At 41.7% G+C, this 16,587-nt stretch overlaps 1 protein-coding gene across 1 annotated transcript; it reads left to right on the forward strand.

Annotated features, from left to right (window-relative positions):
* The first annotated feature begins 1,844 nt into the window (after nt 1-1,844).
* Nucleotides 1,845-7,705, forward strand: ercc4 (excision repair cross-complementation group 4). Its single transcript, XM_069664887.1, has 10 exons — nt 1,845-2,021; nt 2,704-2,884; nt 3,120-3,315; nt 3,433-3,640; nt 3,912-4,092; nt 4,303-4,431; nt 4,568-4,672; nt 5,789-6,449; nt 6,543-6,655; nt 6,799-7,705. Exons 1-10 carry the CDS (start codon nt 1,845-1,847, stop codon nt 7,536-7,538), a joined length of 2,691 nt encoding a protein of 896 aa, XP_069520988.1. The 3' UTR covers nt 7,539-7,705.
* The last annotated feature ends 8,882 nt before the right edge of the window (nt 7,706-16,587 follow it).

Raw genomic sequence — 16,587 nt, forward strand, 5'->3', positions numbered from 1 at the left:
CAGGCCCAGGAATGTTGTACTTTGACACCTGAACATTACAGCTATAAGTTATTACTGAACAGCTTATTCCAAGACTATTGGAACTACTGTAGTCAAGATTGTTAAAAAACATCCTTAACGTAGGTAAAAGTACTTGTGCAACAGTGTGAAAATGATACATTACAAGTAAAATCCTGCCTCAAAATCCTCTTTAAGAAAAAAAAGTAGTGTTATTTTATTATAATAACCTCTTGGGCCTTGTCCTCATCAGAAGCAAAGAGCTGAAGGAAATGCAGCCAAAGATATAAAAGTAAATGGACAGGAAAGTCCACATATTATAATCTGCTGTATAAGACTCACCATATTAGTCTTCCTTCACTTGTTGACAGCGTTAATGAAATTCATTAGTGATGGAAGAGTCACTGAAATATGAGTTTTAATTAATAAACTTAATTTTGGTAACAGTCCTTCACCCCTCATTTATTCAAATTCAGGATATTAAAGTGTGTGCGCACACACACACACTTTGATTTTCCAGTGTCACTTCAAGGGTAACTTGAACTAACTTTGCAGCATAGGACAGGGTGTGAAGAAAGAGAGAGAGCATACTGTCCAGATAATTCATGATAACGAGTCCCACTCAAGGGTCCATGTGTTGTTTTATAAAATCCGGCTCCACACAGAACACCACAGTAAATGAGTGGCAGATGTAAACATCAAAGTCTCCAAACTGATGAGTCATGTCCGTGCTTCAGTGTGACAAAACCCCTGTGACTTTGATTGTTTGTTTGTGTGTGTGTGGTGTGTTGTGTTCAGGGTTTTGGTGTTGGACTCAGCATCATCCCACAGACCTTTCGTGGTCCCCTCAGCCCCCCTCTCTCACGGTGTAGAAATGTGGGCTGACACAACAGAGTTTTACAAAGCCCAGCTGGCAGGCTTTGTTATGCAACATATTACAGCTTTGTTCCTGTCAGTGCGATACAGGAATAATCCACTCCAAAACACATTAAAACTGTCACTAATGAAGCTACTGGCACCGTAGTCTGCCTTTCTGTGCTCGTTTTATTGTTTGATGGTGAATTTCTTATTGCTGCAGTTTATTAAAGTGGTTTATTGTTTGAGTGGTGGGAGTTTTTTGCAGGTCTGTTACTGATATCATTACAGTAGTGCATCCAAAATCCAGATATTTTTACAGGCCACAAGTGTTTATTATAGTAATCAACTTTAAATGTGTTTTTTTTTTTCGCAAAAACATCACAAGATTACATTTTTCTTAAAGCAATTTAACCACATTTTTCATATTTTTTTAATTTTGTAGGGAATGAATGCCACTTAAATAGAAGTGCTTTTCAGCCAACTTGACAACATGACATGAGCATTTTTTCATTGTTATTCTGTTTGAATAACTTTGAAAGCAGAGGTATATTTTTACTATAAAAACTGATGAATTCACAAGAAAACAACAATGGATTTGGGATTGCTCTGCAGTCAGCTGTCAAATCTAAGGAACAATATCAAGAAATTCTCAAAAAGGTCATTACATTATTGCAAAAAATGTGTGTTTAACAACAGAACACAGTCCATAAAGAAATGCTTCATACTATGAATTTAAAATACCTGCTTAAAGCCTCCATGCCACTAGGTGGAGCTGTTGCTCTTAAATATAACTCTCGCCTGCACGCTCTTGTTTGTTTTGTAGTGTCATGTGACCGGAAGTGCAACTTCAAAACACTGAACAACAGATGTGTTCAGCCTGTCAGTGGCTGTCTAATGATGTTTTCTCTCGCTTTCAGCTAACGTTTATGGTCCGGAGTGAGATAGAATTAGTTTATTTTCGCAGTTGGAGGCCAGTGTTGTGGTCCAACATGGCGGGACCGCTGCTCGAGTTTGAGACTGAGATGTTTCTGAGTCTGTTCGGCTCTGACGGGCTGCTGGTGGCGGCGGAGGGGATGGGGATAGACCGCATCCTGCTGCAATTCATGCGGGTCTACTCGGAGCCTGGAAGCCTGGTCCTTCTGCTCAACACAACCACACCTGAACAGGTGAGGGGAAGATAGCCACAGGCTAGGTTGTATGTGTCTAGCGAGCGGTCCATACATTGCCTGTTGCTAAGAAACGCTGAGCTAGGTGGCGAATTGTGACTTTTTTGTTGCTTATCGATAAAACCACATAATCTGTGACTCAAAATGTAAAGGTCTGAGCTTTGTAGGTATATTTTATTTATTTATAATATGAAATACGTAACATAGGGGCTTTGCAAAGCTCAGGTATAATTACGAATATTAATGAAGGCTGCATTCCATTTAGGTTAGCCGTTTCCAGGGCTCTGGTATTGTACATGCTCACCTTCTATTTTTGCTTAATAGATAGGACGCTTAAAGGAATGGAGCCACCATATTTTCTTTGTCTTTCCTTTTTAATACAATTTTATTGGTATGTGTGTGCAATGAAAACAGCAACCTGTTATTCTGTCAAACATTCTAAGTATTCACTAACTACAGTACTTTGATACATCTCACTACTTTGGCTGAGGGAGCAGCCAATGACCCATTGTACTGCATAGTATCAACATATTTTCATATTAGTGTATGACTCCTTTTTCAAAAGGTTATACAGCTACCTTTGTCTCTGTGTTAAGTAGCCAATTTTGACAGCACTAGTGTTAAGGTACTTGGAGCAGGTAAAAAAAACAACAATGCTTTGTTTCTCATCCTCTCTTCTCAGGAGTATTTCACTGAGCAGTTGCGAGTGGAGGGTGTCACCCACCTGCCCAGAACTGTCACCAGCGACGTGCAGAGCACCGAGCGCTACAATGTTTACACTGAGGGAGGGGTGCTGTTTGTTACCAGCAGAATCCTGGTGGTCGACTTCCTCACTGACCGCATCCCCGCTCATCTTATATCAGGTGAAATGACTCATTGTATACAGCATCTGTAAACAATAGATTGGTTTAAATACACTTCAAAATAAGCATTTAATGTCTTGTTTTAAAGTATAAAATCACAAAAAGAGTTGTGGACATATTATTAATAACTCTTTAAGTGGTATATAGCATAATTTTTTCTGGTCAATAATTTAGTCTCAGTACTGAATAAAAACCTAGTCTAACGTGTACACTTTCTTTCTGTACCACCCCGCAGGTATCCTGGTGTATCGTGCTCATAAAATCATTGAGTCGTGTCAGGAAGCCTTCATCCTCCGTCTGTTCAGACAGAAGAACAAGACGGGCTTCATCAAAGCCTTCACCGACAAAGCTACATCCTTCTCCTTCGGCTTCTGCCAGGTGGAGCGTGTGATGAGGAGCCTCTTTGTCAAGAAGCTCTACCTCTGGCCCAGGTGTGATGGAAAGAAATAGACCCTCTTCACTTCACTTCATTAATAACATTCCCCAAGACTGCTTTCTTCCGTCATCCTTCTTAACCTTTTGCTCTCTTAACCTGCTACAATCAACAGGTTTCAAGCGTCTGTGAACACAGCACTGGACAGGCACAAGCCAGACGTGGTGGAGCTCCATGTGTCGTTGACGCCGTCTATGAGGGCCATCCAGAGCTCCATCCTGGATATCATGAGTGCCTGTCTGAAGGAGCTGAAACGCTACAACCCCACCCTGGAGGCTGAGGACTTGTCTTTGGAGAACACACTGGGCAACGCCTTTGAAAAGGTCTGTTGACTTTTGCAATCATTACAAATAACAAGACAAGGACATTAAAGTTTTAGACTTTAATTAAGTGTAGTCCATCTTCTATGTTGGAGATGGTGAACGCCTGCCATCTGAAAATTAATAATTTAGAGTCACAAAATTCTTTGCTATCGATATTACATAATAGCACAGCTTTTTTGTCTAAATACTGTAGCATGGTAGCCTTCTTTGTAACCCATTAGTGAGTTGAATTTGAAGTCTTACGGCTGTTTTTTGCCTTACTCCCATCCAGACCATCCGTCACTACCTGGACCCCCTGTGGCATCAGCTGGGAGCTAAGACCAAAGCCCTGGTCCAGGACCTAAAGGTGCTGAGGGTTCTCCTGCTCTACCTCACCCAGTACGACTGTGTCACCTTCCTCAATCTGCTCGAGTCTCTGCGATCCAGCCAAAAGATCTTTGGATCCAACTCAGGTAAACTGGCTGTACCCTAGCTGCTGGGAGTAGAAATAATGATAGTAAATATAATATATTCTATTTATAGAGGGGTTTTAAGGATACTCAAGGACATTTTACAAAGTGGAGATGGAAATAATCACATGTTAAAAATACTTTAATAACTTATTTTTTATTATTGACCTTTATCGATGTTTGATAGCATGTGTGTGTTGTTGTTACCATCAGGGTGGCTGTTCCTCGACTCCAGTACCTCCATGTTTGTGAATGCCAGAGGTCGAGTTTACCACATCCCAGAGAACAAGAAGAAACTCAAAGTGGGAGCAGAGGCAGAGAAACAAAAGTCCTCTACCTCTGGTAACCGACCGATGATCATCTCTTGAACAAAATGTTCTTCAGATTTCATATTGGCAACATCTACTTGTGCGTTAACTCATTTTGAAGTTGCTGCAGACTCAGTGTGTGTGTGTGTGTGTGTGTGTGTGTGTTCCAGAGGTGAAGCGGGAGCTGGTGCTGGAGAAGAGCCCAAAGTGGGCGGCTCTGACCGAGGTACTGCAGGAGATTGAGAGGGAGAACAAGAGCTCTCAGCATGAACCAGGTTAGAGCACAGTTCTGTTAAAGCGTTACAAGGGTTCATGTCAACAGTGTGTGTCGTCTCTATTGCACAGATTTGGATATTTGTGCTATATGATCACAATTTCATACAAACTACCTTTTATTTTCCAAAGGTGTTTTTTTTGTCCATTAATTGACAAGAAAAGTTTGCTCAATACATACAACTAACAAGGAAAAGGATAACAAGAAATAAAAAGAGAGATAAAGCAGAGGAAATCCCCAATTTAATGACATTATTTTAAATTATATTTAGAGGTAGCATTGAGGCGGGTGTAAACACAGCATCCTCTGCATGTGCTGCTGTATTGTGGTTTACGACCTTGTGATAAAGCCGCGTAAACTGCATCCTACACACGTTACAAACCCAACTGTACTTGTTGTATAAATTGTGAAGGTAAACTAGTCCCTCTGTATTTGGAGCAAATAATTAAAAAAAAAATAGTGTTCCTGCCTGTAGACATTTTAACATGATGTTGCAGGAAAAGCCGGAGTGTGACTAATAACTTTTAGTTTAAACACCAGCCGGACTCTTTCGCACATAAACCATGAGCACAGCAGTTTCATCCTGTTCCTTCCCACATATTTAATTGCCATTTTATAAAAAATGATATAATAAGTTGATGTCGCCTTTTTTATTATGAAAGCTTCTGTCGTGTTTTGAGTCAGGAGCTCCTCCGATAAGGGGGCATGAAGCATTAGACGCTTCTTTTTTGATAAACAGCAACAAACTGTTGGTATACATCCATTATTATACATTTACTGACCAAAGTTCATCATATCACTCTGTCGAAATATATGGAGGTGTTGATAAAGGGGATATGAGTTTATCTGGCAGGGCTGAACCCCCTGTATGACTCACAGAATCGCTGCAGTAAGCCATGCAAGTGAGCAAACATAACATCAGAGGCTGGACCTGGAGCATTAATGTTATGAGTAACACTGTGTTTGATGAGACTGATCAAACACCACTATCAACAACGTGTATTGCCATGTTTATTATATTTACTCACTGCTATTTGATAGGTGGAAGTACATACTCGCCTAACCCTGCTGTGCATGTGTATTTGTCTAACTGACTAACATTACATGTCACCCTCAGGTCGCGTGCTGATCTGTGCCAGTGACGACAGGACTTGTGCCCAGCTGCAGCAGTACATCAAGCACGGCTCAGACTGGCTGCTTAACCGACTGTACACCCGCACGGTCGGCAAACGGGACTCTGCTGCCGCCGCTGCCCTTGAGCTTGACTCGCACAAAAAGGAAAAAGGCTGGCCTAAAAGAGGAGGCAAGGGAAAGGAGCCTGCACAGAAAAAAAAGTCCGCAAAAAGTAAAACAAGGCCTTCACTGACTCTGACCCAGATGGTCGGCAAAGAGGAGACAGATGAAGCAGCAGCGATGGGCAGCAGCGGGGATGAGGATGAACTGATGGAGGAGGATGAAGGGGAGGAAGAACAGCTGAAGCTGGATCTGTCATCAGATGCCTACTATGGCCTCCTGAAGGAGCCGCTGACTGTCATCCACCCACTGAAAGGCCTCACTGACCCGCACAGCCTGACGCGGGTGCTGCACGAGGTGGAGCCCAACTTTGTGGTGCTGTACGACGCTGAGCTCAGTTTCGTACGCCAGCTGGAGATCTACAAAGCTAGCCGGCCTGGGAAGCATCTCAGGGTATATTTCCTCATCTATGGAGGCTCGACAGAGGAACAGAAGTACCTGACAACGCTGTCTAAGGAAAAAGGAGCCTTTGAACACCTCATCAGGTCAGAGATATTTCCCTCTCCTAGTGCAGGTTGATGAGTGTTTTATTGAGGCCCTGGCTTCTCATTGGCGTTTGTTTGTGTGTTTCTCTGCAGGGAAAAGGCCACTATGGTCATCCCAGAGGAGAGAGAGGGGCGAGAAGACACCAATCTGGACCTTGCTAGAAATTTAGAGCCTGCCAATGCCACCACCAACTCCCGCAAAGCAGGCATGTCTATTTTAGTCATTTTTGCTTCTTTTTTGGATATCTTTGAACTTGCTGGAAAGTCTCTTTTGTCTTCCCTTATAATACTCTCAAATTTTTTGACGTGTCAAATTATTTTGTATATCCGTTTCCTATCCATCTACCAGGAGGTCAGGATCAGCCCGAAGAGCCCTCTCGAGTCATCGTGGACATGCGTGAGTTCCGCAGTGAGCTGCCGTCTCTGCTGCACCGGCGGGGGCTGGACATCGAGCCCATCACCCTAGAAGTCGGCGACTACATCCTGACCCCAGATACATGTGTCGAGCGCAAGAGTGTCAGCGATCTGATTGGCTCGCTGCAGAGCGGCCGCCTCTACACCCAGTGTCTCTCCATGACCCGCTACTACAGGAAACCAGTGCTGCTCATTGAGTTTGACCCGGCGAAACCGTTCTCCTTAACGGCCCGATCAGATTTCCGTCATGAGATATCCGCTAATGATATTACTTCAAAACTCACCCTACTCACCCTGCACTTCCCCCGGCTCCGAATCCTCTGGTGCCCCTCGCCGCACGCCACAGCCGACCTCTTCCTGGAGCTAAAGCAAGGTTGCTCTGAACCCGACGCTGCAGCCGCTCAGGCAGTCACAGCTGAGTCAGACATGGTGGCTGAATCAGCAGAACTCTACAACCCTGGACCTTATGACTTCCTACTGAAGATGCCTGGGGTCAATACAAAAAACTTTAGAGCTATTATCAAACATGCAGACAGCCTGGCTGATTTAACCAAACTCAGCCAGGAAAAGCTGGCAGAGATACTCAGCAATGCTAACAACGCTAAGTTGCTATATGAGTTTCTGCATAATAACGCTGATGTGCCTGCTCCTGTGCAGAAGGCCAAACAGAAATGATTGACAGTTAAGTATCTGACTATTTATTGAATATGTTTTCATGGCATCAGGGATAGTTTTGTATTGTATATCTGTATCAATAGGATGTCAATGTTTAACAATGCAGTATGAGTCAACAAAAGTGAATTGTGTTATATTTTAATGTACAGAATGAACTGAATGAAATAATGCCGTTTTGTAAGACTAATACAAACATTAGATTTTTTAAAAATATTTGCAAAAAAATCCTAAAAAAAGAAAAAAAAACATTTTAATAATATTTTGTATTGCATTTGTTTCAAAATAAAGTTTTCTAAAAAGAAAACCTAAAGTGTACAGCACACTCTTACATTTAACGTCATTTATTTTGAAGGGACGCGCGATATTAGTGGCACGTTATCGATATCTCTGCCCTACAAAGGCTAACCGGAGTAACTACGAAGACACTGAAACTGAGAAAAATGGCTTCAAAGTTTTTCGAATGTCCAGCCAAATGTCTTCTTGTTAGAAAAGTAATGATGCATTTATTAGATAAGTATTCGTAGAGTACTTCTTATGCCTAAAAAACATGATCAATGATTTGATCTAAGACTCCAAAAATGCACAAAAATTGTACTTACTGCACTCTGCCTTTGTATTGCCTTAAATAGCTATATAGATAATGCAAGGCAAAGAGCAGTAACTATAATTTTAGTGTCATTTTTTAGTATGAGAAAAAATGTTTTAATTTCTTGAAATGGTCACTGCATCAGGTTTCAAAATAAAGATTACTTCATTAGCATCATCGTAATACCCATGTTCATCATTTCACACAATGAATGAATGAATGCCTGTGCACTGACTTGTATTAAGAAAGATTTTAAATTAAGACTGCATATTTGAAAGTCACATCAACTGCATCAAGAAAAACTGAATGATGAGGAAAGTGACACAAAATTTATAGAAATGTAGTTATATTTAGTTTTTAACAGGGTAATACTGTAGGATATTTTTCACAGTCCCTAGGTGGGGAAGACCTCAATTTTACTTCAAAGCAAAAAGAGGATGAACGAGGATAGCAGATTTTTCTCTCCTTATGGACGTCTATCATCTTCACTGTGGCTGTTATGTAAGAATGTCAGAGCACGTGTGAGAACAGAAGCCAAATGTGGTTTCTTAAAAGAAAAGGTGTTTTGAGAAATTTTGAGATGAGTGTGGTTTGTGATGTGGTACAGTAGAAACCCGGTCAAACTCATGGTTGGTTCATTGCCGAAATGCTGACCGGTGAAGAGGACGGCGCTCCCTGCCCTGCACCACGCCCCCCAACTGTTCCTGTCCAGCGTCATGACGTCACTCTGCATCCTAGACCAGTCGCAGCCATTTTACTCCGAGGAATAAACTTCAATCTCGCAGCTAGAGGAAAAAAACAACACAGAAGATAGCTCCGCTGACATTAATGGATATCTAGTTTTGAACCAGAGCGAGGACAGATTCAGCTTCCAAGTCTCTGCAATTCGGTAAGACCACAAAGCCGGGGCGGCGCTGTCTTGTTTTTAGCATGTTAGCCTGTGTAAGCTAAACCGAGCTAACAAGCGAAACTGTGAGGAGGTTGTTGTTGAGGTGCGTCTGTGATATGCGGACTGAGACAGCAGACGAGGCTCGGTAAGACTACAAAGCAAGGCATGCGCTTCGTGTTATAAACTGTAACGTATCTTGAGACATGTTTTTATGGACATTTAATATAATAATTGCCACGGAAGCGCTTCTTCGTCCTTAGTGGTTGGCACTGTCTGCACGCGCTCACCTGTCAGATTTAAAGTAACTAGCCGACGTTAGCTCATCCCACACCCACCCGCCTCCACCTCTGCGATAAAAGTAGCAGCCATGTCAGCGATTAATACTTCCCCAGGAAATGTATATTCTTGCTGTTTAAAGCACGTAGTTGTCAATTTTCTTTTTTTCCTCTTTATTTGATTCCTTTCCTCCTGAACCAGGATGTTCTCTGAATGCTGGTGAATGACATGCAGTGTCTTTGTAAGTTGGCAGCCCTGTTACTCAAGTAATGAAAGCCACGCACGCTTTGTAATCCGCTGTGTAATGAGGCCCCCTCTGGCTTACATAAACCCGATGATGTTATCTTATTGCCCTCCAATCGATGGAGGAAAGTGAGGTAGTGCTGCAGCAAATCCAAACAGGTTTCGGGTCTGTGTGAGTCATACAGGCGGACAGGATGCGGTCGGCCCTATTCAGTCAAAGTCTGTCACAAGAGTGTGACTTGTTAGAAGTAACAAACTAGAGATGCACGTTATCGGTATCTGCAGATTATGGCTAGACATATCTAAATGACACATCTTCATCGGCAGATATGTCATTTTCCTGCCGATATTTCCTGCCGATAAAACGCTTTAATTATGCCTTAATACTTGAAGGTTTCCTTAAAATAAGAAAAAATGTTACAAACAAATAAATATGGAATTTGTGCATGAGTTTAAGTAGTTTTCTGAATGTGTACACTTTAAAAACACTGTATTATGTTATTTCTGCATCTGCCAGTGGGAAACTACAATAATACCTCTTTCCCACCAAAATTAGCGCGTTGACAGGTTTTTCAGACCCGGGAAGACCTGCTAATAAATGCAGATCGTCTCTTTTCCCATTGCTAGTGAAGTATACTCCTTTCGGTCCCTTTTATGCTGTAACTTTGTAGCTGAGATGACAAGGAGTCGCAGAAGTTACTGATGGAGCATAGCATGACGCCGGAAATGGGGCGGAGGTTAGCGTGTCGATACGGCTTTTGAGTTTCCAACAATGGCGATCGGAGCCGAGGCGGTAATTACCCGGGTCTACTGCGAAGTTCCTACTAAGCAAAAAAGCTGGGTGTTAGCAGGTTTTTTGACCAGTGGGAAAAGGGCTTAAGAGTAGGCATGAAATTAATTCCATATCATATCGTGCCTAAAATATCGGTATCGAAATTGGCAATCGGCAAAAAGGGTTGGAAAATATCTGCAAAAAAAACCAGTATCATGCATCCCTATAACAAACACTTATGCAAGTGCCTGGATGGCAGAGTAATTATCCCAAAGCTGTGAGCCATATATCCCTGTGTGTTTTGCCTATTTCAACCTCCTAGTGCAGTATTAGCTTTCAGGAAGCCTGTCTGCTAACACCACTTCAGTGTAGGGTTTCCACGCCTCTCCCTGAGGTAAATGAAATGAAAATGTAACTGAATACAACCGTGTGCGCAGCTGTGTTTGCATTTAATAGGACTTGAGTTTTGTCCACATTTAGGGAAAGTTAAGAATATTTAATATTTGACTGGCAAAGCAGGCTCTACTGTGTTACAAGGGTTATCAGTACTGACATGCTAGACTCATCATATCACAGAGAAGAGTGCCACCCTGGCAGCTCATTCAGGTTTTATTGTCTGCGAAGCTTCTTTATATAACCAGCCTACATTACGCTTCATTGCAGGCGGCACTTTCTCATCTCCCCTGTTCTTTCACATTAAGGCTGTTGAAGTTAAGTTAAGTGGCTGCTGTAATCGTCTTTTCTTATGTGAGACAAAACCATAGTGTTTTTCTCCCAGCGGCGGAGACCTTCTGTTTCTGTCAACTCCTTTTGTGCAGTTCTTTAGAAGATCTTTTCAGCCTAAAGTCCACAAAGGCAGCCAGGAAGGAAACGACACCGCACGTGTGTCTGTGGGAACAGAGCAGAACAGAGACTCTGGTGAATGAGCCACGGCGATGACATCATTTCTGTCTTATCTCTGGATAAAAGAAGACATTTTTGTTGGACGAGACGTGCGCTATTTCGGGCCCAGAAAACTGCAGACTCAAAGTGTAGTTTGGCACCGTGTGGTTCTCATGCTGTGTGTTCCTGCATGTTTGTTAGGTCTACATTTTTTGGCATCTCTTACATTATGGCTTATATAGCATGGTGATATGAGCATGATATTAATTCCTTGCCTGAGAAGAGCCCCAATTACACAGGGCGTATGATATTTAGTTTTCAGACAAAGCTTGGCTAGATTGTTGATCTATTTCCTTACTTTACAGTTGTGCTATGTCAATGTGCTCCTATTTTATACAGTTGTCAGTGGTATGTTTATGTCCTGTAACAGAAGCCAGACCTCCTCGGCAGTTCATGGTTTAGTAGCTCTTAAACAAGGCGTCAGATTCCAGTTATCTCATGCTGTCAGTTGAGTGAATGTGTGTGCTTGTGTGTGTGTGTTTGTGAGTGCTTCATCACTGGAAGACTTCACAGCCAGTCCTATTTGTAGTAAAGTTGACCCCTGACCTCTTCTCGTCAGTATGCAGAAACTTTGAAGTGGTTGCTTCCCTGTGTTTGTTACTGTTGGCGGGTACGTTTCTCGGTGTTTGGTATTATTCATAATTCTTTGAAGGATTGCAAAAATGATGATTGTGAATCCTGATAGTTCTTTGAGCACACCGCGTCAGTGGAGGTTGTTTTTGTCGGCCTCAATCAGGAAGATGTTTTCAGAAGAACGTCATGAAGCCTCTCACCTGCACTGCACACATAAAGGCCTTTATAAGGCTGTGAGAGGAAAAACACCCTCAGGCGACAGACACACCCACATACAGCCATCATAATACCCTCGTACTGCCAAACTGTCGTCTCAAATGATAACCTAGTTAAACTCTGATCTTGTAGCGCTTTAGATATTAAAACCGGTGAAACCTCCAGCTAGTTTTTGCTTTCAGTTGATCATAAAATCTACCTGGTTATTTTAGCTTCAAACCAGCCTCAAACTGAAGTCTGTTAGGTAGTGATGTGTTAGCCTCCCATGAGTAAAATATCTCATTTAGAAGTCTCAAAACGAGGATGTATTTTTAGCTCTTCCAGTGACAGCACAGGGATCAGACGATTGCATTGTCAGTGAGTTTGTTGGCTGTTTTGCACGGGTGTCGTGCAGCTCTCTTCAACTTTTAAGGCCTTCAGAGGCCGTCCAGTTTTAAGTTTTAGTAACTGTCTAAATAAGCAAAACCTCAGGCTGGTCATGCCATGTTTTTCGTGGAATTTGCACAGACCCCCAAGAGCTCCATAATCCTTTCCCTGTGTTTCTCACTCGCTGCACAAATACTGATTACAAATTAACTTAAGTTGTCTCTGACAATCATTGTCTGTGTGGTCTCCTACCCGAAGCTGTTCAAAGAGTAATACTCTGCTAAATTAGGGCTGCTACTAATATTATTTTTGTTATCAATTACTGTGCTTAATATTTTTGTGATTAATTGAGAAACAATTACATTAAAAAATTGCTTCTTTAGTCTGACTATCTGTCCAAAATAACAAGACTACAAACTACAAGCAGCAATTCCTTACTTTAAGTAGGGCTGCAACTAACAACTATTTTGACAGTTGACTTGTCATCGATTATTGAAACGATTAATCGACTAGTCGGATAATTAATTGCACAGTAAATTAATGGCTCTTTTTTAGCTCTCAGCCTTTAAATTTGGTTGGCGGTTCTTTTAAGCATGTGTTTAATAACAATAAAGAGAGTAAATATGAGGTCTTCATTTAGAAATGTCTTTCAATAAACTTTTTGGCTGATTTGGCTCCTATTAAAACAAAAGATGAATAAAAGGAGGAAGAACAAGAGATGAGAAGGAGAAAAAATGTGCGTTCTACGAGATGGTTTTAAGGTGAGAGACTGAAAATGTATATGAGAGAACAATCACACCATGGCGTGGTTAAGTTGAATGTCACAGTTAATGATAAAAACGAATACAACTCTGTCTACAGATAGCTTACGTTAGCTAGTCGAAAAAGCTAATTATCTCATCTGTACGAGTCTGCATCATCCACAAGTCCAACCTGCCTTCTCTTCAAATGTCACTACCGACGTGCTCCCACGTGACTAAGGTCCGCTTTACAGATCTCACATGTGATCCTTTTCCTTGCAGCATTGAGGGTGAAAAACTCCCAGACTTTAAGAAGTTTTAGGACGCGATGGTGTGGCATCTGCTGCCGCTATGTTTTGTTTACCTGTCGCTTCCCGGTCGCTGTTATGCATGCGCAACTCTCAGCAGAGATAATAAGGATGCGAGATGGCTCACCCCCAAACTCAGCTCTGGAAAACAATGTTATGTCCACAAACAGGATGAAAAACACGTGTGATGACGTAACTGACTATTTTCGACAATTAAATTCATTGTTGCCAACAACATTGACAAATTGCTGCACCCCCACGTTTAAGTAGCGTGAGCCCGCAGATGTTTGACATTTTTGCTTGTAAACAGCAGAAATTGTTCATTGATTTGGTTTAAGTTGGCAATTTTATTTCTATTAACTAATCATTGCAGCTTAACTTAAGCAATAAAGGGTTGTAATGCTAAAGGTGTTCTCTTTGTTGATGAGCTTTCTCACTTGTTGTTGCAAACATGTTGAGCAAGTCTGCCGGTTGTGTGCTGACAGTGACGGGGTGGGAACAGTCCTTAAAATCACGATGATTGCACTGTACAATGTAAATGATTGACATAAGCATGAACCAGCTTTGAAATACTAAGCACAGCAGTGGTATAATCAGACAGCCCTGCCTGGCAGCAGGATAAAATCATACAGCTCCGACTGGTCATGTGACGTATCAGTGAACAAGTCTTACCTTTTTATATCTGCGACCAATCATTGTTGAAAAGTTATACATTTTACCCTCTACCGTCTATCCCACCTTTGTCTCTGTTGGTGTGTTTATGTGTGCACACAGTACGCCTGCATTGCCCTTTGATGAAACACATGGTCCTTGTGCCATTTAAAGACCAGTGCAGGGCAGAGCGACACGCAGCGCCTGCCATCTGGATCTGCTCTTTGATTCTGCCGGGGCAGCGGCGATGTTTATCCCACAACGCCTCGTCAGCCGTGACAGCCGTTTGTTCCTTCTTCTCCCACTCGCTTGTACGCCCAGCCGCGTTTCTGCCTTTCATTTTGCCCCCCAACTCATAAACAAACACAGCGTGTCGTGGTCCTTTTGCCATCGCCTCTGTTTTTCTCCTTTTCCTCTTTTAGTTTTCTACAATTCATGATATTTTTATGTGAGTTATGTGATTAGTTTTCTACTTCTGGGCCACAAACCTGCAAGGAATGAGCATTTACCTTCCCATCGGGGTTTATCACTGCCAAAAGAGCACGACTGATATATTTGAGACCGATACAGATGCCGAATTTATAAAGGTTAAAAAAGTACAGATTAAGGATACTGTAAATGACACAATTTCTACATCACCCTAAGCAATGTTTTTTTTAATTTATTTTATGTTTTGTATAACAGTAAATATCGGCAGATATTCAAAGATATGGACACAAATACCAATATATGCTGATATCAGACAGGCGGTTGTTGAAATTACTGTATAACTAGTTAATATGTTCTAAAACTGCTTCAGAAAATCAGTCAAATATCAGACCATTATCTGCCCATAGTGTCCGATAGATCAATCAAACCCTGATTGAGTTATCTAGTTTGTTACCACACACACATCCTGAAGAGTCCCCGAAGCCTCTGTGTGTGCCGTTAAAGGATCTTAATCCTGAGAGTCTCCCCCTCAGACTGCAGTGTGATGCTACATTAAAGCACTGCAGAGTTTCTATTGTCCCTGCATGGAGGATCCACGTCCATCGTCATAGAAACTGCTGCAGGTTTTCCTAGCAACCCGTGGACATTCATTCTCAGGCCTTGATGCAGCCTCGAGTGTCGTCTAGTTCCATTCAGGCCTCTTTAAGTGGCACTTGTCTCCTGTTTTTTATTCTACACTTCATTTCAGACAAGTCTATTTAAGAAGTGTCAGTGTTTGGTTCAGCTCTGGTTGGGTATCTGAAATTTTTTAATTTACAGTTTATTTAATGGATATTAATTTGTTTGGGTAAAAATATATTCATTTCATTCTTTTCCCTTTAAAATATAATAATTTTGTTGTGTTTTTGCTCTGATACTTTGTGAGAAAACGTCCAAGCTTAGGTGTTTTACTTTTTATTTTTTACTTTATTGCTTAGAAATCATCTCTTTCAATTTTTGTTCTTTTTCTTCTCCCCACAGGTTTGACTCCATGGCTTAGCGTGACTTTTGACAGCAACTTGCCCAGACATCTCTTTCCTCCTTCCCCTGCTGTCCTCTGCTACTACAGGTAGGCATGAACTCGGCATTATAAAATGCAATTCTCTTTTGGTTATTGTTGAAAACAATATTTACAAACTTACCTTTGAAGATCTGGAATTAGACTTTGGATCAGTTATCTTATCAAATGGAGATGCCCAAGACAATTTTGTAGATCTCCAAATCAAATCTCACAGATGTATTGCTGGAATTCACATCCGAGCTGTCGCTGTTTTTCCCGTCTTGATGGTCCAAGAAAATCAAACTTGTTTAATGTTATCTTGACTGGTGCAAATACGTACGTCCAATAATGTGAACAATGTTAACATTAAATGGGTGCACTTTATCCAGCGCAAACAGGGAGCAGAGAAAGTGGCAGATATTAAACACACAGAAGAATCTGGAGGTTTAAGCCACTGCACACAAAAGGGAGGACAGGACAGTTGGGCGCTCTCTTGCTGTGAAAATGCCGTGACAGTGTAATCTCTATTTACAGATTCTACATAGAAATTTAGAATCTGTAGGCAGAGGCGTCGATTTCAGGGATGGCAAGTGTTCTGGTTTCCATTTGTAGTGCGCTTGTAGTCCGAGTAATACTGACCAATCGTGTATAAGCAGGCTGAGGCGTATGCAGGGAAAGCAGTCCCTTTGGAGAGCAACAGCATAAGCATCATCTGACGATTTAGTTTCTTATTAATCTCTATGAACAGACATCTGCATGCTAACAGCTAACAATCTGCTCTGGATCTAAGATTCAACTTGAGAAATATTCCCTGACGCTGTGTCACGAAAGCCACTCAGCATTTAGATTTCCCAACTTCCCCGAATGCATCAGAAATGATCGATCCGACCTCCCGTTCAGCAAACGAGCATTTTAAAAGTTCTCCTCTTGAGGACAGACCTGATAAAGCTTCATTTTTGACTTTTGACTTTTTGCATCTTGATGTTTCTATTTCAGCAAACTTAAAGTAAAAGATTAAA

The sequence above is a fragment of the Semicossyphus pulcher genome, unplaced genomic scaffold (assembly GCF_022749685.1).
Source record: "Semicossyphus pulcher isolate SPU_LCO1_2020_fin unplaced genomic scaffold, fSemPul1.0.p SCAF_16, whole genome shotgun sequence".
NCBI lineage: Eukaryota > Metazoa > Chordata > Actinopteri > Labriformes > Labridae > Semicossyphus > Semicossyphus pulcher.

Coding starts and splice junctions, on each gene's coding strand:
- ercc4 (XM_069664887.1), top strand. CDS start 1,845: ATGGCGGGACCGCTGCTCGAGTTTGAGACTGAGATGTTTCTGAGTCTG. Junction 2,022..2,703: donor ACACAACCACACCTGAACAG/GTGAGGGGAAGA, acceptor CTCTCTTCTCAG/GAGTATTTCACTGAGCAGTT. Junction 4,673..5,788: donor GAGCTCTCAGCATGAACCAG/GTTAGAGCACAG, acceptor TGTCACCCTCAG/GTCGCGTGCTGATCTGTGCC.